The sequence below is a fragment of the Polypterus senegalus genome, chromosome 1 (assembly GCF_016835505.1).
Source record: "Polypterus senegalus isolate Bchr_013 chromosome 1, ASM1683550v1, whole genome shotgun sequence".
Taxonomy (NCBI): Eukaryota; Metazoa; Chordata; class Cladistia; order Polypteriformes; family Polypteridae; genus Polypterus; species Polypterus senegalus.
In genome coordinates, this window is record NC_053154.1 from 181,506,526 (window position 1) to 181,529,449 (window position 22,924).

The 22,924-nt window shown below is 35.6% G+C and overlaps 1 protein-coding gene across 2 annotated transcripts in view; it reads left to right on the plus strand.

Moving 5' to 3' along the window:
• Window positions 1–22,054, plus strand: part of LOC120535895 (mitochondrial glutamate carrier 1-like) — a 129,420-nt gene extending 107,366 nt beyond the window's left edge. For both annotated transcript variants that reach the window (XM_039764060.1, XM_039764069.1), the window contains 3 exons: window positions 4,748–4,902; window positions 9,683–9,758; window positions 14,675–22,054. In XM_039764060.1, the coding sequence (XP_039619994.1) occupies window positions 4,748–4,902; window positions 9,683–9,758; window positions 14,675–14,828 (385 nt within the window). In that variant the 3' untranslated portion in view covers window positions 14,829–22,054. The remainder of the gene's footprint in view (window positions 1–4,747; window positions 4,903–9,682; window positions 9,759–14,674) is intronic.
• Window positions 22,055–22,924: the final 870 nt, after the last annotated feature.

Consider the following 22,924-nt stretch of genomic DNA (forward strand, 5'->3'; position numbering starts at 1 on the left):
CTTCTCCAATGCAGTAAAAAGGTATTTCCATTCAATCACGTCGAATGCTTTTTCTGCATCCAATGATAATAATATTTCTGGGGTATTTGATTTAGTTGGTGAGTATATTAGATTAAACAGGCGTAGAAGATTTGAAGATAAGTGTCGGCCCTTAATAAATCCAGTTTGGTCTTGTGATATTACCGAGGGGAGCACTTTCTCCATCCTTCTAGCTATGATTTTAGAGAGTATTTTAACGTCGTTATTCAGAAGTGAAATTGGTCTGTATGATGCACATTGTAATAAGTCCTTATTTTGTTTTGGAAAAACGGTGATTAGTGCTTGGCAAAAGGTTTGAGGAAGAGATTAGAACCTTTCACTCACTTCTTAAGGTTACCTATTCCATGTACTTCTCTAATCACTTTTAGCTGTACTATGGGTGCAATAAATAAACCCAAAACATTTAAGAAAGAGTCATGTGCATGATTTTAGCACCTCTTAACTCTATAACATTTAGTTTGCATTGAATCTTTCCAGACCATTTTTTAAAGTTGCCAATTCAAAAAAAAATGACATATCAGATATACAGTGGATTCAGTAAGTATTCAGACCTCTTCACTTTTTTAATATTTTGTTATGTTTCAGCCTTGTACTAAAATCCTTTACATTCATTTCCCCTATATCAAGCAAAATTCAGTTGTCCAGAATAAAAAAGTAAAAACAGGATTCTAGAAATGTTTGCAGGTTTATTAAAATAAAAAAAAAGTGAAGTATCAAATTGACACAAGTATTCAGACACTTTGCTATGACTCTTGAAACTTGACTTAGGTGCATCCAATTGCATTGGAGTCCACCTGTGGTCAATTTAATTAAATGGACATAATCAGGAAAGGCAAATACCTGTTTTTATAAGGTCAGATAGTTGTATCACAGCAAAAAACCAAGCCATTAGGTCAAAGGAACTACTTGCAGAACTTAGAGACAGGATTGTGTTGAGGTACAGATTTGGGGAATGGCTGCAAAAATTCCTGCAGTATTATATTATATTATATTATATTATATTATATTATATTATATTATATGATATTATATGATATTATATTATTTTATACTAGACATTAAGCCTGTTACAATAACGGGCATTAGAACAGTAGTGCATAAACATTAGTAGGAACAGCCTATATTAAATGGCAAGGGACCTTGACCTTATTCTGTTTCTTGTCTTAATTTTTTTTTTGTCAAAAATATTTTTGCAAGAAGCCTAAAGTAAAATAATAATAAAAATAAAATAGAAACGTATATGACAATACAGTAAGTATAATTAATATTGCCTTAGTGTAAAACAACCTGTAAGACACAATATCTGAAGAAGATATTTAGGTAATATTTTCTATTTTTTCACCTCATGAAAGTTTTCTATACAATTTCATTATAGACAACATTTCTTGTAAATATTTTGTCTGAGTTGGGCAACAGCTTGCCTTGCTCAGGACCATCTACAACCTTGACAACAACATCTGGAAAAGTTCTAACTGTTGATAATGCAACATATACAGTAATAGACCGTGGCGGAATACTGGTTCTGGCAAGTAAATGCCAACTTTTTCCAAGGTTTGCTCTTCTGAGTCTTTCTCTTTTAGCGTTTTTCTGACAGTCATTTTCTTTTTCTTCAATCAATCTATTTGCTTTTATTTTTCTTTGTCTTTCAGCCTTTCTTTTGTTGATGTTTACTTGTTGAGCTGACCGTTCTTCCAGGAAATGTTGCTTATATAGGATTTGATTGTCTGTGTCTTTTGTCCTACTTGACGTGTCCTTTTTTTTTGGGTGGCATGTTGTTAGTAGATACGTCCGTAATATTTTCTCTTACAGTAATACTGGCTTGTATGTGGCTGTAATATGCGTCAATGTATTGTGTATCATTAATTTTCTCTCGTAGTAATACTGGTTTGTATTTCTGTAAAATGCCCGTAATTTTCTCTGACAGTAATACTGGCTTTGATGTCCGTAATATGACTTTAATTTTCTGTCACAACAGTGGGAAATTAGCAGAGTGTCCCCAGCAACTGATGTAATGAGTAGTGTGTAGCTGATAATCGTGGTTGTGGCGTCTCCCGAGCAAGTACTGTTTAGTTCCCCAGCAAGTATTTTAATCTGTGCTGGCGTGCTGCTGATTATTGTATGTGTGGCGTCTCCCCAGCAATGGATTTTATGTGCGTGGCCGCGACTACCCAATCAGCACTCTCTCCAGCAATGGTGTCCTTTATTTCTTATCATGTGCGGTGGCGGCTAGGCCATTCACTATGTGCCTAGCTTCCAGTGTGTGTGTGTCCACGGTGCCGTGTGCATGGGCGGGGCATGGTGCGATGCGTGGTGCGGCCCGCGCATGTGCACTTCACCAGAAGACACACACACGGACACCTGGACGCACACAGGGGTTTTATTAAAGAGGAATATATTATATTATATTATACTAGCAAAATACCCGTACTTCGCAGCGGCAAAGTACTGTCTTAAAATTTTTATTAAGAAGAAAATTAAACCTTATTAAACTGAGGGAAAATATACCAATAATTATTTGTTAAGGATCTCTTTGTATACCACATTGTGAGTTCGGCCCTCCGGTTGTAATATGGCCAAGCTGTGCACTGAGCTTACTCTTGAGCATGCAACGTACAGTTGGCCATGTGAACAGTAATCTTGTTTCAAATCTCACAGGTTGGATTGCTGCTGTCATAATCGGTTTGAGTTTCATGGTTTGTTTCAATTATGACAGTATTAGTAGGACTTGTGTTGAAGAGACATTCGGCATCTGTCAAGCGTTGTAAGTATACAACCAGTTTCATCGATAACTTCACATCCAGCTGTTGAGAATTTAAACATTTATAAACATCAAAGTGTCCACTACTGAAATCGTCACCTGTCAATCTAAGATGTTTAAGAGGCATTGGCGGTTGTCGAAAGGTGTAAAATATTTGGCCATTTCAGTACACTTGAAAGCGACAACCGAACAATTCAGCAGCAGCCATCAACTCACATGCAGATGCATAGGTGAAGGGCTTAAGCATTTCACTCTTATAGTGCTCCTTTGTAGTATAATTATCTCCTGTACCGTCATCAGTCCACACCTTGAACCTGTCCCAGTCATTCAATACATAAGACACAATGTTCCTCCGGATATCAAGAGTGAGCCTGATATGGCCGTGCAATATGTAACACAGAGAATGGAAAAGGTAGGTGCCATCTCCAGGCATGGAAACCACTCGGTAAGTGACAGTTCTTTGATCGATGGTGATCACCTCAATAGACATGTTAATTGGGGTATGGTTGGAATGATAAAGGAAATGGGTACCTGAACAATGTAAAGCAAGTCTAAAATACCTACACAATAACTATAATCGTAATAAATGAACAATAAAACAGCGGAGAAGCCGTGGATTAAATAAAAAGGCTGTAGTTATCAGCAGGGAGGCAGCCAACAACGTGGGAGGAGTTGGGATTAGTGACATTGGAAAGTTCAATGTGGCGGCTGACAGTGGCGTCATACCACCGAAATAAGTACGTACATGGGTTTCAGTTAGCGCAGGGAAGACGCCTATCAAATTTCGTGAAGATGGGGCCATAAATAAGAAAGTTCAACATGGCGAATGCTGTCAACCGTTATGACCGTTACGCATAGAATTTCGAAATGAAACTTGCTTTTGTAAGTAAGCTGTAAGGAATGAGCCTGCCAAATTTCAGCCTTCTACCTACACGTTGAAGTTGGAGAATTAGTAACGTTGGAAAGTTCAATATGGCGGCCGACAGTGGCGTCATACCACCGAAATAAGTACGTACATTGGTTTTGGTTAGCGCAGGGAAGCCACCTACCAAATTTCGTGAAGATGGGGTCAGCCTTCTACCTACATGGGAAGTTGGAAAATTAGTGACGTTGGAAAGTTCAATATGGCGGCCGACAGTGGCATCATACCATCGAAATAAGTATGTACACCGGTTTCGGTTAGTGCAGGGAAGCTGCCTACCAAATTTCGTGAAGATGGGGCCATAAATAAGAAAGTTCAACATGGCGGACGTTGTCGACCATTATTGACCGTTATGACCGTTACGTGTAGAATTTCATAATGAAACCTGCTTAACTTTTGTAAGTAAGCTGTAAGGAATAAGCCTGCCAAATTTCAGCCTTCTACCTACACGGGAAGTTGGAGAATTAGTGATGAGTCAGTGAGTGAGTGAGTGAGTGAGTGATTGAGTGAGTGAGTCAGTGAGGGCTTTGCCTTTTATTAATATAGATTATATTATATTATATTATATTATATTATATTATATTATATTATATTATATTATATTATATTATATTTTACAATTATAAATAAATACAATTATCATTCTAAACATCGATGTAAATTAAATAAAAAGCATCTCTGCAGAACACATTGTGATGTTTAGAGTACTTGCCCATCTACAGTGTATGCTACTCAGGTCTCTTTGCAGGATTACATGTGCAAGTTTTCAATACAGCTCTTGAGTATTACTACAGTATTTGAATGTTTAAATATATTTGAATACATGTTTGATTTTGTTAATGAAGACAATGTTTGGTTTGCAAAAGACAGTGCAGGTATATTTTATTATATTTTGCGGTCATTGGTTTTCTCTGTCCTATTGGTAATGACATAAAACATACAAATAACGGGGCATTATTTTTTCTTTTATTTTCAACAACTACAGCAATCTGGATAACCTTTTCTTTTTGTCCATATGTTTATTTCAGGGATGTGCCGTTTTCTATTGTTTACTTTCCCCTGTTTGCCAACCTGAACAAGCTGGGCCAAAAGGACCCTGATACCAAGGCCCCATTCTATGTGTCTTTCCTGGCAGGCTGTGCTGCTGGCAGCACAGCTGCTGTAGCTGTGAACCCCTGTGATGGTAAGTAGTCTCCAAATACATATGGAGAGGTGATACGAATGAGTATCTGAGAATATCATCTTTTAAACATGTTTCCCATTGCTTCAAAGATACTTCAAGACAAAAAGGTACTAAAATAACAACTTCAATATTAAAAGTCTGTGGTGAACTTTCAACATCCAGATTCCCATTCCAGTGATAACCTTTAATGCAAGTTTTACCATATTCTTAAAACTCACAGTACTGTCTTTATCTAATTAATACATTAATGTATTATAATTTGAAGTACATGTTTGGGGAATCATAAACATAAACTGAAAAATGTGTATGTCAGAAAAAAATATGAATGTATTTTTTATTATACAGGCCCTAAATTCCTGGTATCCTTTCAGTTCACTGTTACCTCAGCCTTAAATAAGTAACCTGACTTCACTCAATCTATTATGAAGTTGGGAAATTGCTCTGAAAGTGTGTTGCTGCCACATGACAAACCATCTGGAATACAACCTGAGTGGAGCAGGTGACACCTTAGCACCACACTGGAACAGTATGAGTTTTTTTATGCTCAATCCCTAAATTTTCCCATAAATTAGAGGACCTTATTGCAGATTAACGTCATACCCAGGACGGAGCAGTTGCAAGTTAAGGGTCTTGCTTAAGAGCCCAACAGATTAGAATCACTTCTGGCATTTTATGGGATTCAAACTGGCAACCTTCTGATTGCCAGTGCAGATCCCTAGCCTCAGAGCCATCACTCCACTCCAATATGTTATCCAGTTCCAAAGTTAAAACTTTTTTTATTTTTATTTTAGACATTCTTTTTTTAACATGACAAATTCTGAATTTGAATGGGCAATGCAGTTGTAACTCTTTAGTTTACTATTGCCATGACAACTCCTGGTCACATAACCAATATCACCTGATATACAAGATTAACATGTTTCAGTAAAACATTCTGGTATCCTGGTACAGTATAGGGATAAATCCACAACATGTTGTTCATATTTATTTTAATCTATTTTTACTTTTTTGGGTCTTGACTTTTATTTGCTTTTTGACTATGATTGTTTTCTTGTTTTGTCTTGTTGATTTGGCACATGAATCATACTCTTGTTCTGGCTATTCATCTACTGATCCAATATTATGAACGCTTAGAGTCCCAAACAACATAAGTCTTGGCAGTTCTGAAAATGCTCACTGTGGGAAATCAGCTAGACACAAATTATTTTCACCAAAAATGCTTAGAAACAAAATCAAGCTCCATAGAGCAAAGAAAACAAAGTCCCAAAACAGTAAATAAAAAGCTAGGTCAAAAAACAGAGCACACAGTCAAAGCTCCATTAATAACAATAAGCACAGAAGAATCACATGACTCACCAAACACTACTGAGCACATACAAAATGAACTGGATGTGTAGGGTGAAGAGCAGTTCCTGGAGGTGATTGGCAGGTGGACCCGCCCCTTGGGAACCACCAACAAAACACAATGAACATAACATAGGCATAGAGAATAAAGCACATAATAAATGAAAGTAACTTTAACATAAAACAATGACTCAAAATTGAACAAAAAATACATAAAACCTCTTAATTAAATATACTGTGATGGGTCCACCTTTGTGTGCACTCCTAAACTAGAACAAAGGATTCAAAGGACAAATTCTTTATAACAGTATTTCTTTAAACCCTGAAATAAATATACGCAAGGCACACAAAGTAACAAAAAAATTCTACTTCTCTAGGTTTTACTATACATGTTTCAATCCTAGCCTATTCAGTGTAGTTGATGGTCCTTAATACTGTGCTGTAAACAGGAACTAAATCTTAACAGTCATAACTCAAAGCTAATTAAGCTTACCTCACCTTGCTTGGACAGCATTACCGGTATATGGTTGTTGAGCCTTTCCCACAATTCACCACCTGACTACAAAGTGAAATTAATAATAGCTAATAAGTGGCTTTATCCCCCCATCCTGGGGGAAGCCCTGGAGCTTTTTATGAGGTCAAGGAACATCCACCCCCCCTGCCTTGGGTTTGTTTTATAAACTCCTTCCCAGACATCCTTCTGCTGGCACTGGGTCATCCTGCATTCTTGAGTCCCAAAACATATTCAAAGTGTCAGGCATACTTAATTTGCCTGGCACAGCCTATACACTATAAAAGTTCACAGTGTTGTATGTATACCAAATGGTGTTAGTGCTGCTGCATCGTAATAAAGAGACTGGGGTTCACATCCTGGGTGCTCTTTGTGTAGAGTTTGCATGTTCTTCTCATGTCAGTCAGGGTTTCCACTGAGTGCTCTGCTTTCCTCCCTCAGTCCAAAGACATGTAGCTTAGGTGAATTAGCATTGTTAATGTGTTGGTGTGTGTGTTCACCCTGTGATTTACTGGGACCTTGTCAAAGATTTGTTAATACCTTGCACACTGTGATTGTTGGGATAGACTCCAGCTTTCCCACAACCCTGCCCTAGATTAGCAGATTAGGAAAATGGATGTATGTATAGATAATTAAAAATAAAACTGACTTAACTTGCAAATATGGAGTTGGTAAATGGTAAAATTATTGCTAGATTTGTAGCCATCGGGACACTTATTGATTGGTTAGGACCTGTGTTTCTCCCATCTTCGTGCTTTTTATACCATCAAAAAGGTACATCAATTAATAGAAAGCATTTACATTTTGTAATTAACTATATTACATTCAATGCCAATTAAGGTGTAAATTAAGTTAAGATACGTATACTGTACACAGGCTTTCCCAATTTTTGTGGAAATGTTAAAGAGATGTGATGAAATAATCCAAATGTATTTTGGGATATGGTGCTACATTTTATGAATTATGACAGTTACAGCATTTTCATTTGACTAGATATCAAAGACTTTTTGCCTTTGTTAATAAATATTTATAAAAGTACCTGGACACAAACTGTGGTTCACTTTGCTCCATCTTCTTTAAAATAGAAGTAAATTCCTTTATTAAATTATATTCTTTTCTATACACTGCAATATTCTAAATCTTTATTTCTTAGTAATGATATAGTCAACTTCATTACAAACCTCAAGTGAAACAAACATGCACGTAATGTTTAAAAACAGTACAGGTTGAGATCTGATAACATTGTAAAATTCAATGTACTCTGCACATGCATGAAAAATAGTGTACATACACAGTGCAAATATGGCAAGGAACACAGACTGTGTAGCTACATATGCCTCCTTGAATGTTATGGGAGATAGAACGCATTCCTTCAAGGCATTTATAACATGTACAGTGCATAATATTTGATTAGAAACATATTTGTAATGTAACATTAAAATGTTGCACTACTTTGCTATTTTATGCTGCATTACCTCAACTCTGGCTGACATCTGGTGGTTAAGGAAACTTTCTTAGGCTCCTGAACCATTCCCATAACGTCTTTCTTAGTTCAGTGTCCATGGAATAGATACTTCTTAAATTTACAGGACATTTGGCCATCTATCAACTGACTATCCTTTATTTCTGTTTTCTGTTGAACCCATTTCTAGACCCTTCCACTACTGTGGTCTTCAAAATGAAGAACATGGCATTGATTTCAATGAAATGTTCATTTTGCTCTTTCTTAATGTTTTTAGCTAAAGAATTGAGTAATACTATCATGAACATCTGGGATATAGTGTGTATATTTAATATAAAACCATTCAAATACAACAGGCTAACATGGTGTTATAGTAACCTAAATTTTGATGACATTGCTCATATCAGCATGGTCACAGACTAGGCTATAGTTCTTTTGATTGTGCAATGATAAAATATAAGACTATACACTATGAACTTTACTTTGCTTTTCCTACATTTCCTACAACAGTCAAGAAAAAACTTTCTACAAGTGTACTACAATAATTGCTGCTGTAATGTTTCCATTTACAAAAATGTGGACATTAGTGCTCTAGGTAGGAAAAAAAATAGGTACATTTTTGATTTAATGGATTATGATCAAAATATTGGTATGAGAAGATATTATCTATTGCATCTAATGTTTTTAAAAATGAAGGATTGTTAAGCAGACAAACATTACATTAATTAGAAGGGTTTTACCAATTTTGTGACAGTTTTCACAATTTTAAAGTGATATCCAACTGCAACAAAGTGTAAAGTGTCAAAGCAACAGACAAATAAATGATATAAACTAGAGCAATTTGAGAAAATTAGTTACAAAAACATATCTTACATAATATAGACTTGCACAGTGCTTTAAGGAAATTACTTGAATATTACAGCCTGGCTTGGAATGTCTAGAAGGTGGCATAACAGTGGTAATGCTGCTTCAAAGTTTCAGGAAAATGGGTTGGATTTTTCTTTATTGCTGTATGTGTAGATTTACAATTTTCTATATGATTCCATATATTTTCTCAGAGAGGTTTTCATCCCATGTCTCAAAGACGTGTTATGGTAGTTGACAACACCAAACCAGTACAATGAATGTTGGTGTGTGTTTGTGTTAATCAGAGTGTGTCTTATGATAGACTAGTGCTCCATCAACAGTGGGTTTTTGCCCTAGGCTTACTGTGATACGTTCCGGCTTCCTGAAAACCTTCAGTGGAAGAAGTGGATTAAGAAATTAAACAGAAAGATATAAGTCTGGAATCTGATCATGTCTGAGTTAAGTAACTGGTTCATCTGAATATGTAATATGATTTGATGAGTATAAGATTTTAAGCATAACTTTCTTTAGCAAAATCCATTACTGCTTAATTGTCTGATCATATAAAGTACATTTTGTTCTAATTTTTTATTAACATGTTCACTTAACATGTGCAGTAATAAAGACAAGACTGCAGTCACTGCAGAGGGGAGCCCAAGAAGATACATATGCTGGTATCTCAGACTGTATCAGGTAAGATTACCATCACCCCAGAGTTTTGTTCCAAAACAAAAGATTCATTCTGCTTATAAAGAATGCAGATGTGTGCTGTAATATAACTGCTAATCAAACAAATTAAACCATTTAGAATATTCATCAAGGAAGTAATGAAAAGGTAACATCTTAAGTAGTCATTACCGATATACTATATTTTGTTTTAAACCAGTCAAACCAGACAGATTCACTCTGCCACTTAAAGTATCTAGCTATGTTATGCTAATAAAAAATTAAAATACTGTCGCTATCAAAATTTTGTTTATTGATATGCCCTACTTTTCACTTATGGTGGTGTTGAATTGTGGCAATTTACTGTATTATGTCCACCTTAAACTATACCAGTCATATAGTTATTCTGTATGTTATTCTGTATGTGTTATTTACGTTTACATTCATTTGATTGGCAGACACTCTTATCCAAAGCGACTGACAAAAGTGGTAAACATAATCAAGTGGCATTAGGCTAGGGTTTATTTGTTCAGTAAACGTATAAGGATGTGAAAATATATGGTAACTAATAAATTACAATCGATAAAGCAATTAAACTTAATCTAAAAACAAATTAACCAACAATATAAAGTGTTACGGGGCAATTTTTCTTTTAAATCAATTAGACTTTCACAGAACAGATGGGTTTTCAATTTCTTCTTGAATACAGTGAGGGAGATGGGTAGCCGGTTCCACCAACTAGGAACTACACAGGAAAAGAGTTTGGATTGAGACTTGATATGCAGAGGCGGCATAACCAGATGCTGTTCGCTGGCAGAGCTGAATGGGTGAGAAGGAGTATAGGACTTCACCAGTGTCTCCATATACATAGGTGTGTCCCATTGACTAGTCTTTAGGCAAGCATCAGGGATATGAACTTAATGTGTGCTGCTACAGGGAGCCAATGTAGTGACATGGAGAGAGGAGTGACATGTACCTGTCTCGGCTGGTTAAACACAAGACGAGATGCTGCATTCTGGACCATCTGCAGTGACTTGATAGAACATGTGGGTACTCCTGCCAGAAGCGAATTGCAGTAGTCCAGACACAATAAGATGAAAGCATGGACAAGAAATCGTGCTGCATACTCTGTCAGATAAGGTGTGATCTTGCAGATGCTGTATAGCGTGAACCTGCATGAACAAGAAACAGTAAAAATGTGGTCAGAAAAAGATAGCTACTCATCAATCACCACCTCATGGTTGCTTACTGACTTGACAGGTGTTAGCAACAGTGAGCAAAGCTGTATAGAGATGAGAAGTTGAGCAGATTGGCTGGCATGGATCAAAAGAAGCTCAATTTTTGCCAGGTTGAGCTGTAGATGGTGGTCCTTCATCCAGGTTGATATATCAATAAAGCATGCACAGACTCTAGCTGATACCATGTTGTCCTCTACAGAGAACAATAGGTACAGGTGTGTATCATCTGCATAGCACTGATAAGAGAAACTATGGGATTGGAAGATGGAGGCCAGAGAGGTGGTGTACAGAGAGAAAAGTGGAGGACCCAAAACCGATTTTTGGGGTATACCTGTATATGTCTGGTCACCCTTGACAACTCTCTTTGCCAGGACACAGTGTATAAAATGCCCGAGATGTAGGGCTCATACCATCTAAGATCCAGTCCCAATGATGCCAAAGTCAGAGAGAGTGGAAAGAAGGATGTCATGGTTGACCATGTTGAAGGCAGGGCAGAGAACTAGCAGGTTCAGAACCAATGACATGTTAGTAGTTCTAGCAAGTTGTAGCTGGACGACCACAGTTAGTACAGCCGTCTCAGTTGAGTGGTTCCTCTTGAAGTTGGACTGGTTAGTATTGAGCAATCCATTCTGAACAAGAAAGGAAGAGACCTGGTTAGAAACCACACGTTCAGGTGTTTTGGAAAGAAACGAAAGGAGAGAGACAGGCATGTAATTGTTAACTTGGGATGGATCAAGTGTTGTTGTTTTTTTCTTTTAGAAGTAAGGTTTTTAGAGTGTGTTTGAAAATGGTAGGAAATGTGCCTGAGCTGAGTGAGGTAGGTGTTAATGATGTGTGTAATTGCAAGAATGAATGAGGGGGAGATGGCCTAAAGGAGATGTGAGGGTGGGTAGATAGGGTCAAGTGGACAAGTAGTAGGGTGACTGGAGAGGAGATAGGAAACATCAGTGGCAAAGAATGGAGAGAATGTGGATAATGTTGGATAATGCTTGGAAGGAGGTGTAATGGGTAGCAGCAAGGGTGAGAACTGACTGCTAATAGTAACCACCCTATCCTGAAAAAAGGTGACAAAGTCATCAGCAGAGATGGCGGTTGGGGGAGGATGGGGAGGAGGGTTAAGAAAGGAGGTGAAAGCGGAGAACAGAGAGTGTGTGTCGCAGTTGCTGTTAATTCTAGTCTGATAGAACATAACCTTACCGTCGATGGTGGCAGAAGAAAATGATTCAAGAAGGGTTTGATAATAAGCCAGGTCTGCCTGAAGATTTGACTTCTTCTATTTCCTTTCAGTTCTCCTGAGCTTGGTCTTTTGATTGCAGAGTACCTCAGAAAACTAGGGACAGGTTAAGAGAGAGGGGCCTGTAAGAGAAAGGACAAACGTTGTCAAGACCGGAGGATAGAGTGGAGCATAGGGTGTCTGTGGCATTGTTGGTGTCAAGAGCGTAGAAGGGAAGGGGTCAGGAGGAGGGAGAGCAGAGTAGACTGTGGAAGAGAAGTATTTGGGAGAGTGGGAGAGGAGGTGTTGATGGACAGATACAGTGGGGGGAGGAGAAGAGTGGGAAGAGGGGAGCAGTAGAGAGAAATGAATGAAAAAGTGGTTTGACGTGTATAGAGGAGTGACAGTTGCATTTATGGGAGTGCCACTGTGTGAACGAACAAGGTCAAGCAAATTGCCAGCTTTGTGAGTGGATGGGGTGTGGAGCTGTGTGATGTTGAAGGAGGATATATGTTATGGAAGTGTTATAGGAATAACATCAGTCTCTGTCCCCTTCAGTATGTAAAGATGGGTGGAACATTTAAACAGCAAGTAAAGGTGCTGATAGTCCACCATGTAGAAATTCCTGTCTAGCGCTGCCTGTGTAGATAAAGATGATGCTAATTATACATTGCTCAATTCACCTCTTGAGCCGCAATTCCATATCTGTACAGGGACATTAGAAAGGCTTAGATGAGAACAGGACATTCATCCCAACAAAGCTTGCCAGTCCTATCCCGTTAATTCCTTCAAAATAACATCAAGTCGAGTTTTGAAGGTCCCTAAAGTCCTACTGTCTACCACACTACTTGGTAGCTTATTCCTTATTTATATGGTTCTCTATGTGAAGAAAAACTTTCTAATGTTTGTGTCAAATTTATCTTAACAAGTTTCCATTAATGTCCCCGTATTTCCTTTGCTAGTTATTAAATCTTGTGTATTTGCTTCCAAGCAAGCCTTCACAAGTTTATTTTTGAGACAAATTATCTGTAATAAGCTCTTTCTAAATTAAATGATGACTTCTGTAGACAGTGTTGTAGACATGGGTCTTTAGGGACCTTCAAAATTCAGCTCCTTGTTATTTGGAGGAATCAATTGGATAGCAATGGCAAGCTTTGTTGGGCTGAGTGGCCTATTCTCATCTAAATGTTTCTAAAGTTTAATATTCCAGTATTAGTACAGATAGAGAAGGTAGTGTAGTCAGGAAACAGCAGCAGAACTTAACTGACAACAATTTCAGTGAGTAGGGTAGAATTCTAGATATTTTATTTTATAGCAAAATATGTACAGTAGTATGTTTTTATTGAGTGTTTTTTTATTGTTTATATTTTAATCACTATTATGTCACTATGAGAGCAGTAAATGTTTTGGTTATTGTTTTGAAATATTTCGTTTTTTAGGCTTTCATGAGGTATTTATATTTTGTAATGTTTATGTATTATATGTATAATTGCTGTTTAAAAAAACATTTTGTGTCTCTTATAATAAACCACATTTAGTAAGAATGTCATTGTAGTCTGAAAGTGTGACAATAAATTAAAAAATTTTCTTACACTGAACTGCCCTCCCTCAAAGTTGCATGTAACTTTCTATTATTACTTTTTGCTTCAAATGCCACCTTTAGTTTTGTCACTTTTAAGTTTCCAAAGAAGTACAGAATTATTTTATAAAGGAGAAATAATGCATCCAACTGAATAATCCAGTTTTCCTACAGTGAAGTAGCACACTGGCGGCATCATACTCTAGGGATACTTCCCATAAGCAGGGACAAGGCAGCTTATAAGAGTCTTTTTTTGACAAGACCAGGGACACTCATGCCCACTTACATTCACTGACATCAAGTTAATTTACAGCTGTTAATTAGTGTAACCCACATATTTTTGGTTAATGGATGGAAAATGCCATTGCCTAGATAAAAGCCCTTGCACATATGTGAAAATGGATTGGTAATCATAAATACCTATAAAATGAAGTCAAAAGTATTTCTAATAATGTTTAAAATTTTTATTTGGATTATTTTGGATACTTTTTGACTTATCCTATAAAAAAACTTAAAAAAATGTCAAATTTACAATTTTTTCTTGGAAGATTCAATTTGCTATGCTTTCTTGTTAGTGGAATACTGACTGAGGCTAAAACATTATGTAGTCTCTTGCGCAGTATTATACAGTATATGGGCCCTCTAACAGTACCTACAGGCTCATACCAGAGTGTTATGCAATGAAAACTTTGGATTTACACAAATATTAAGATGGTTGCTATTTTTCTGAAAGGTTTTATATAGTGTACAGCCTGACACATACCTAGTAAACTCAGCTATAATAAAATGGAGTTTTAGCAGCTCTTTTGGACAGGGATTATATGACATTAAAGAAATTCACAAGTTTTTGCTTTACTTTCTTCTGTCTGAGTCAGGGTATCTAATTTTTTTTTTCATGTTTTTACTTTCACAGAAAGATTTACCGGAATGAAGGTCCTACTGCATTTCTTAAAGGAGCATACTGTCGAGCTCTGGTGATTGCACCTCTTTTTGGCATAGCACAAGTGGTTTACTTCTTCGGTATAGGAGAATTCCTTTTGGGACTTCTTCCTCAAAAACATGATTAACCAAGGGTACATCCTTATTTCCAAGCTAGAACTACAGTACATCTACAGTATGTGCAGGCTTTACAGGGTTTTTAACATAATACAATGGCAGTCAGAGGCTTGTCACGGAACAGAGAGTAAAGCTGAAGAGTGGAATCTGGTTGTAATCATTGAGTAAATCAGTTTAAAAGGATTATACAACTGCTAAAAAGTAGTGAGACATTGTAGCAAAAAATGTTTCTGTTGATCTGGGGAGGGATGCTTTGGATATTAATACTTTTAATATCAAAACAGGCAATTGTTAAATCATATGTTAACGATGCTTCATTGTTTAGATTTTTATACATTTTCTGTAAAATGTGATATATAAGTATCTTAGAAACTCTGGGAGGGCTGGTCCTTCTCAGGCAGCACTGAACTCTAACATAGAAAGTAATGAAACTTAAGATAGAGCCTTTGAGGATATTACTTGCTAAGATATTTTGATCCTGAGCTGGGATGCCGTCTTTGTGCTGTTTGCATTTTGTCTGGTTAAATTTCTTGTGAGGACTATGGTATTATTTTAGTATCCTTAGACATGTGTTTCGTTCAACTGGCAGCTTAAAATTGCCACATTGATTTTGTGTATGATTTGTGATGAACTGTAAAGATTCTCAAAACTCCAAAGTGGTTTGAGTCGGTCAGCATATGCACAGAGGAAAGTAGGAGCTATTTTAGTATACAATTAATATTTTCATGACTTGAGAATCTCTCTATTAATTACTAATACACAGGTCAAATTTTAAATATCTAGTAAGGTCAAATGCATAGTAAAGTACCACAGACCCGGGGAACTGGATGAGGTGTTGAAGAAGCAACAGGGCACAGGTACAACCCAGATATACAATATTTTTATCACACTCTACTAAAGGGTACCATACTGCTTTGGGAAAAAACAGACATGTAAACCTACGCTCCATTTAAAATGAGCTTTCAGTCATGTCAATTTTATAAAAAAAATATGCAAAGAACGCCTCCTTCTCCGAAGCCCTGAATATGCTACTTTTTAACCTTGTTTTTTAAATATTGTTTAACCTGTTTTTCCGTGAGAAGGCATGTTGCAAGTCATACAACAGTATATGGAGCAGACTAATTTCAGCAAAATAATACAGAGCATTTTTAATATATACAGTATTTTACTCAGCACAAACATTTACAAGTTTAAAGATAAAACATTTCAAATTTACAAAATACTTTTCTTTAATGCACTCATGGAGCCCCTATTTTCTCTAACGTTGCGCCTTTCTCCTTCACAATTTTCTGAATTCCAAAATATCATGAATTTAAACACATTCTGACTAAAATTCTTTGTTCAAATACGTTTTTAAGGTACTAAAGAAAATTAAATGGTAAGGACAGTTCACACCTGCACAGTTGGACTATCATATGTATTTAGTTTGACACAAAAAATGAATAAGGGAATGAAAGTAACTTTAGTTATATAGTGATAAGTATTTCCAGTATTTTCAGTGTGCAAGATAATTAAATATTTACAGTTTCAGTAAATTAAATAAAATTGGAAAATAATGGCATTGGTTATCTCTTACACTTGTTAATCTTACAGCATCATGTGGTAATTAAAAAAAAAAACTCAATTCAAGTTTGCCCAATACTCAGCTTCTGTACCCTTCGTAAAACTGTTTTGCTTTTAGTAGAATAATGTGACCTTTCAATATTTCACATTTACAAAATATCAAAATCTACAAAAAAATGTGTGTTGTTCTAATTCAAAAGATTTACTTGTGTAGAAATGAAAAAATAGTTAATCTAGTTAATAATTTATGTAAAGAATCTGGATCTGGAAAAGTTTTAGTGTTAGCAGAACACTGTCTGACCATGTCTTCTGAGACATCAGCCTCTTGGCAAGCTCCTCTAGCCACAGCTTCTCAGTGTCCCATTAAATCAGGATATATGTGGCTTTGTGGCCGTGCAAATCTTACAAGACATTAATGTAAAAAACAAATGTTTATTAGATTTTGCAATACTAAACATTAGTAGATAGAAGCACAGACGGGTAAGACGACCTAAGCACAAGCAACAGTATTTAAGAAGGAACTAGACAAAACTGAATCCAAAAATACAGACAAAAAGTCAGAAATAAAAAAACAGTTGAAGGAACTCAACTAGATGATATTGGAATAGCACTAAAGCATAGTGCTAGAGCAAAGAGTTCAAGCCAGGCTCTCTCTTTTATTTTCCTTGCCCTTCCTATCTAATGATGAGGGACTATAGGGATGGGGTCCAATTTCATTCCTGACACAATTCTTTTAATTTTGGTATTGCATAATTGATATGGTCAAAGCACTGTACAACATTTACTCATATCTTTAACATTAAGCAAAATGCCCAATAAACATCCAGTATGTCATAGTAATCTATAAAGCACAATAAACATCCAATATGACATTGTAATCTATCTATTTGTATTGTTTTTTTAAGTTCTTAACCCTCCTAGTAATAATGGCAAAATAAAGTACATTGAAATAAAGATAAAGTAGATTGTCTTATCATTATGGAACTCAATGTACACTGTAAATCAGTTACTCATGAAGTTTTACTATCATGTCTATTCCTCAAGTCCTATCCTCTTTACATCATGTGGTGTTTATAGTGGATTTAGAAAGTATTCCGACCCCTTTACTTTTTCACATTCTGCAATGTTGCAGGCTTGTACTAAAACCATTTAAATTAATTTTATTCTGACATCAAGCAGCACTCAGTATCCCAGAATGACAAAGTGAAAACAGAATTTTAGAAAGTTTTGCAAATTTACAAAAAAAAAAAAACTGAAAAAGCACACTGACACAAGTATGCGCTTAACTCAGTACTTATTTAAAACCCATTTGGCAGCACCCTAGAGTCTTCTTGGGTATTATTCAACACCTGGATTGTAGGGATTTTCTGCCATTCTTCTCTGTAAATCTTCCCAAGCCATTTCATTTTGGATGGAGTCAATTGGTGGTCAGTTATTTTCACGTCTCTCCAGAGATGTTTAAATGGGTAACGTCAGTCTCTAGCTGGGCAACTCAATGATATTCACAAATTTGACTCTAAGCCACTACAATGTTGTCTTTGATTTTGTACTTAGGGTAATTGTCCCAATCTGAGGTCCAAAGAACTCTGGAGCAGATTTTCATCAAGGGTATCTTCTCTGTACTTTGGTCTGTTCAGCGTTCCCTCTATCCTGTGTAATCTTCCAATTTCTGCTGCTGATAAACAATCCCAGAGCATGATGCTGCTACCACCATGCTTCACTGTTGGAATAGTATCGCACAGTGCCAAGTTTCCTTCAGATATGACACAAATCTTAGTGTCATTAGACCAGAGAATCTTGCTTCCCACAGTCTGAGATCTGTTTAGGTGCCTTTTTGCAGACTCCAAGTAGGCATAGATGTGTCATTTAATGAGGAAAGGCTACTTCCACTCTGTCATAAAGCCTAGACTTGTGTAGTGTTACAGTGATGGATGGTTGTTCTTTTGGAAATTTGTACTAACTCCAACCAGGTTCTCTAGAGCTCAGCCAGAGTGATCATTGAGTTCTTGTTCACCTCTCTTACCATGGCATTTGCCCGACAATTGTTCAGTTTGATTGGATGGCCAGATTTATGAGTAGTTGTGGTTGTTTCAGACTTCTTCTATTTAAGAACTATGAAGGCCACTGTGAACCTTCAATGCTGCAGGATTTCTTTGTAGCCTTCTACAGATCTGTTTCTCACCGCAGTCTTATCTCTAAGCTCTGCAGGCAACTTCTTCAAACTTATGGCTTGGTTTTTGCTCTGATGAACATTGTCAGATGTAGGACTTTATATAGAGAGATGTGTGCATTTCCTGAGTATGTCCAATCAATTAAATTGACCACTGGTGGACTTTAAGCAAGATGCAGAAACATCACAGTGATGATCAATGGAGTGGGATGCACCTAAGACAGATTTCAAGTATCATAGCAAAGGGTCTGAATACTGGTGTCAATGTGATATTTCAGTTTATTTTTTATAAATTATGTATTCATTTTACTATTAAGAGTGTGCTTCTTATAAATAGTTTATTCTGATTCGATCTCACACATCCTAAAAAGAATATCTTGAAGTATCATATTTTGTTCATTATCCATGATTCTGCATTAAATATTTATTTAAAAAAAAAATCAGCATGCAAAGTTTAAGAAAGGATTTGCATTTCCATATATGAAGCATTTGTATTTGTTACCATAGTACTCATTATCTTTGGGTATTTGTGATTGAACATAATAATGAATCAGTGCACAAATAAATAGTTGAATTCTGTTATTATTAAAATAAAGTCATAACCTGTTATACCAAGAACCAAATGTACTCAAGTGTTGCCTAAAAACAAATTGATCTATTTTTCTTAAAACTGCTCAGGAATTGAGAACCAAATTTGTTTTGTTTAGCACCTTACTCATTACATACCATCCATTAAAGGCTTTACATAAACTACAGTCATATTTAATATTATTCGAAATGTAAACCAACATTTCCAAGGAAAATAATAATAATAGAATACAGTGGTGTACATTTGTATTGTAAACTCTACATGTAAAAATCCAAAGATTTTAAATGATATATTACAGGTGTTTGTTTATTGCCAACTTATGCATAGTAGTAACAGATACATATTTCTAATTGCTTATCACAGTCCAAAGGCATGTTAAGCTTGCAATGGATTTATTAAATAAAAAAACACTTGTGTGCCTTAGGAAATATATTTTTTCATGAATGTTGTTTTGTAACAACAGTTGAGATCTGGTAAAGTACTAAAATGATACAACACAAAGCCAAACATGCAGAAAGCACATTTAGATAAAAAAAATAAGTTCATGGACCAAGTACAGTATTTACTGAATCTTACTGCTTTGATTTATTATTTGTTTATATTTTAATTCTTCCAAGTCTCAGTAGCTGACTTAGACTACAGCCCAAATAAATTAAGAGAAATTTAAATTAGTAACTTGATTGCACTGTTTACCCTTCCTTCTATGTCTTGTCTTTATTCAGTTACCAATTGCCAATAATTTTCTTTGCAATCTGTGTGACTGGAGTTTCATTCCTCCGTTGACAGTTTTTCTCATCATTATATACATTATATTACTATTTCTTTTTTCTTTTTTATTGAATTTATTAAAACCAAATAACATTTCATACAAGCAAGTCAAGTTTTACAAAACTAGGTTCGAAATATATCAACCCCTAGTTTATGTTACTATTTTGCTGTTCTATAACATAAGAATTCCATCTTCTATACTGTATAATTATTTATATTCCTCAATATATGTGGCACACGGTTTTTGTGCTTTTTTGTTTGGTGTATTGTGCTTCAGTAAAAGTTATTTAATACTTTAGTTGAAATATACTAAATCTGTGAATGTGTTCTATGTTCTGACCCTGCCAATGGGATTTGCAGACCAAAAGTCAAAAACACAAATCAAGCAACAATTTATTAACAAAAGTGTGAGACAGAAGTCACTGTTAAAACATTCATAAGCAAACGTCCTACACACCCTATAATGTAAGAAGAAGAAATGGCAGGTCCAATTTAATGAGTGATTACTGTTCAAGTGCTAAGGATTTGCTTATTAGTAATACATTTAATCCTCCAAATTTTAAATCTTCCTCAGATGACAGCTATGTAATTTGCATTGCTAGGTAAAAACAAGCAGGATATGCAACCAAGAGCTGGGACAGATGCAAGAAACAACGTTATTCTTATCTTAAGATATGACTTGCAGTTACAGTACATGTAACAGAGAAGCAATGAATAAACCACTTAATAAAAAGTCTCATTGGAAAGAGCACTATAAAAAGAGAAGCCAAAACTGATTTTGTACATGTTCTGAAGAGTGAGTAAAACCTCGCTGCTAAATTTACAGAAAACTTAAGACTACTCCCAAAAACCAGATACCAACTTAAACCCATTATCTACTATTGGCCCAATACAAAATGTCTTGAAATGGTACTGTACACCCAAAAGCAGAAGTGGCTTATAGACACAGGCTGTTTTATTTTTGATGCTAAATCTGGTCTAAAATTTTGTGCTAAATCTGCCTCAAACCTGGGTGTAGACAGCAATATTATACCAAGATGATACATTTTTTGTGGACAAGAAAGACATCAGGACTTTAAAAGGAAACAAGCAGATTTGGTAAATATGATGCTGTATCCTGAATATGTTGGCAATCATGATTCCTACTACAATGTATAGAGATACAGAAATAACATAATTTTGTTTAAGTTTCTTTTGTGACCATACAGTATTTATACCTTTACAACCCCCTCTAAATTTTGCTTAAAGGAAACACTGAACCCATACCTTAATTATAGCTGTTTACTCTGCTTCTATACTACATTAGCTTCAGAAAACCACACAGAAAGATCTTAATGAACTGAAATTTAACTGGACTGTAAACATCACTTTTAGAAAACACTGTTGCAGAGCTCAGGATCAGCCTAGTCCTTAGTTCTTGATGAGCATGTGCTAGAACAGCAGCATTTTCTTTCCAATAGAATTGGAGCTGATGGGAAAAATTGTAAATGGGAAGTAAACTTTGTGGAAAGATTCATAACTGACCCGAGACAAGCCTCTGACAATTAGTTTAGCTTACTCTTTAATGACAATGGTTCAAAAATTTCAAAAGCATTACAGTTGTTATGTAAATTAGATGCTGTTTAAATTATACGTAGAGTTTAAATATATAAATGTATTTAGAATTATTTAAAGTGTTTTATTTTTGTTAATATTTAATTTCTAATGCTATGTACACATAATTATGTACTGAATCATTATAATAATGATCAAGCCACTGGAAGCCTTCATTAAAGCACAAGACACCAGGTGGCAGAGCACGCTTCTCTGTATATTTTACACATTTTTCATATCAAGCTGCTCAGCTTTCCAGTATCTTTTTCCAGTATTAGGGCCATAGCCATGCTTAATCTTGTGTGTAAATGTGTGTCTGTTAATGTTTGCATGATTCTGTAGGCTGGAAAACTTTTCTCTATGCACTTGTTTCTTTGTCTGGTGTGTGTATGTGTGTGTGTGTTTTATTGAAGGGTGATACTTTTGAATGAGTGAATGAAAATGGGTATTTCTACAACTAAGTCGCAAAGCACAATGCAAAACTATCTGTTGCACTTTGCCTAAAGCCATATTGATCACTGACTCCCAGTAAATTTTTTTCATTTACTAAGCACATTTAGAATAACATTCATACAAGAAAGCAAAATTACCACCAGACAGGAGCAAAAATTGGCAATCACAAAAAAAACTTCAAGTGAAATGTGAAGTTTAGCTGAGGAATGCATAACAAAAATCCTCTTATATACTAGTCTACCTTAATGTTATCTGTGTAGTTTTACATTTGAAAAATGCCTGTAATACACTGGAGAGTAGATGGCCAAATTTGATCTGGCATACAAACGCCAAAGGATCATCATTTGAAGCTCATTTAGAAGTAAGAACAAAATATATTCCACTCTCCCAAGTTATTTCTGGGACTTTGTAACATTTCCAACTATTTTATTTTTCAAATACATTGTAACAGTGTGGCACAATTTATACAAATTAGCAAATGTACTAATTATAGTTGTTGTGTCTGTTATCTAATGTAGACATGCAACTCCTGAACTTCTTAATATGTTCATTTTTGTATGCTGTAAACGATACATTCAGATATAAAACAAAAACATCTGATGTAGCCAGCAGGTGACTTTCTTCATATTAGAACATTAGAACAATCTAGATGAGAACAGGCTATTCAGTCAACAAAGCTCACTAGTCATATCTGCTTAATTCTTCTAAATAGCATAAAGTTCATTTTGAGAGTCCCTACAATCTTACTGTCTACCACACTACTAGGTAGCTTATTTCAAGAGTCCATGGTTCTCTGTGTAAAGAAAAACTTCCTAATGTTTGTGCAAAATATACCCTTAACAAATTTCCAACTGTGTCCCCTTGTTCATGATTAACTCATTTTAAAATAACAGTCTCTATCCACAGTACTAATTCCCTTCATAATTTTAAACACTTCAATCATGTCACCTCTTAATCTTCTTTTGCATAAA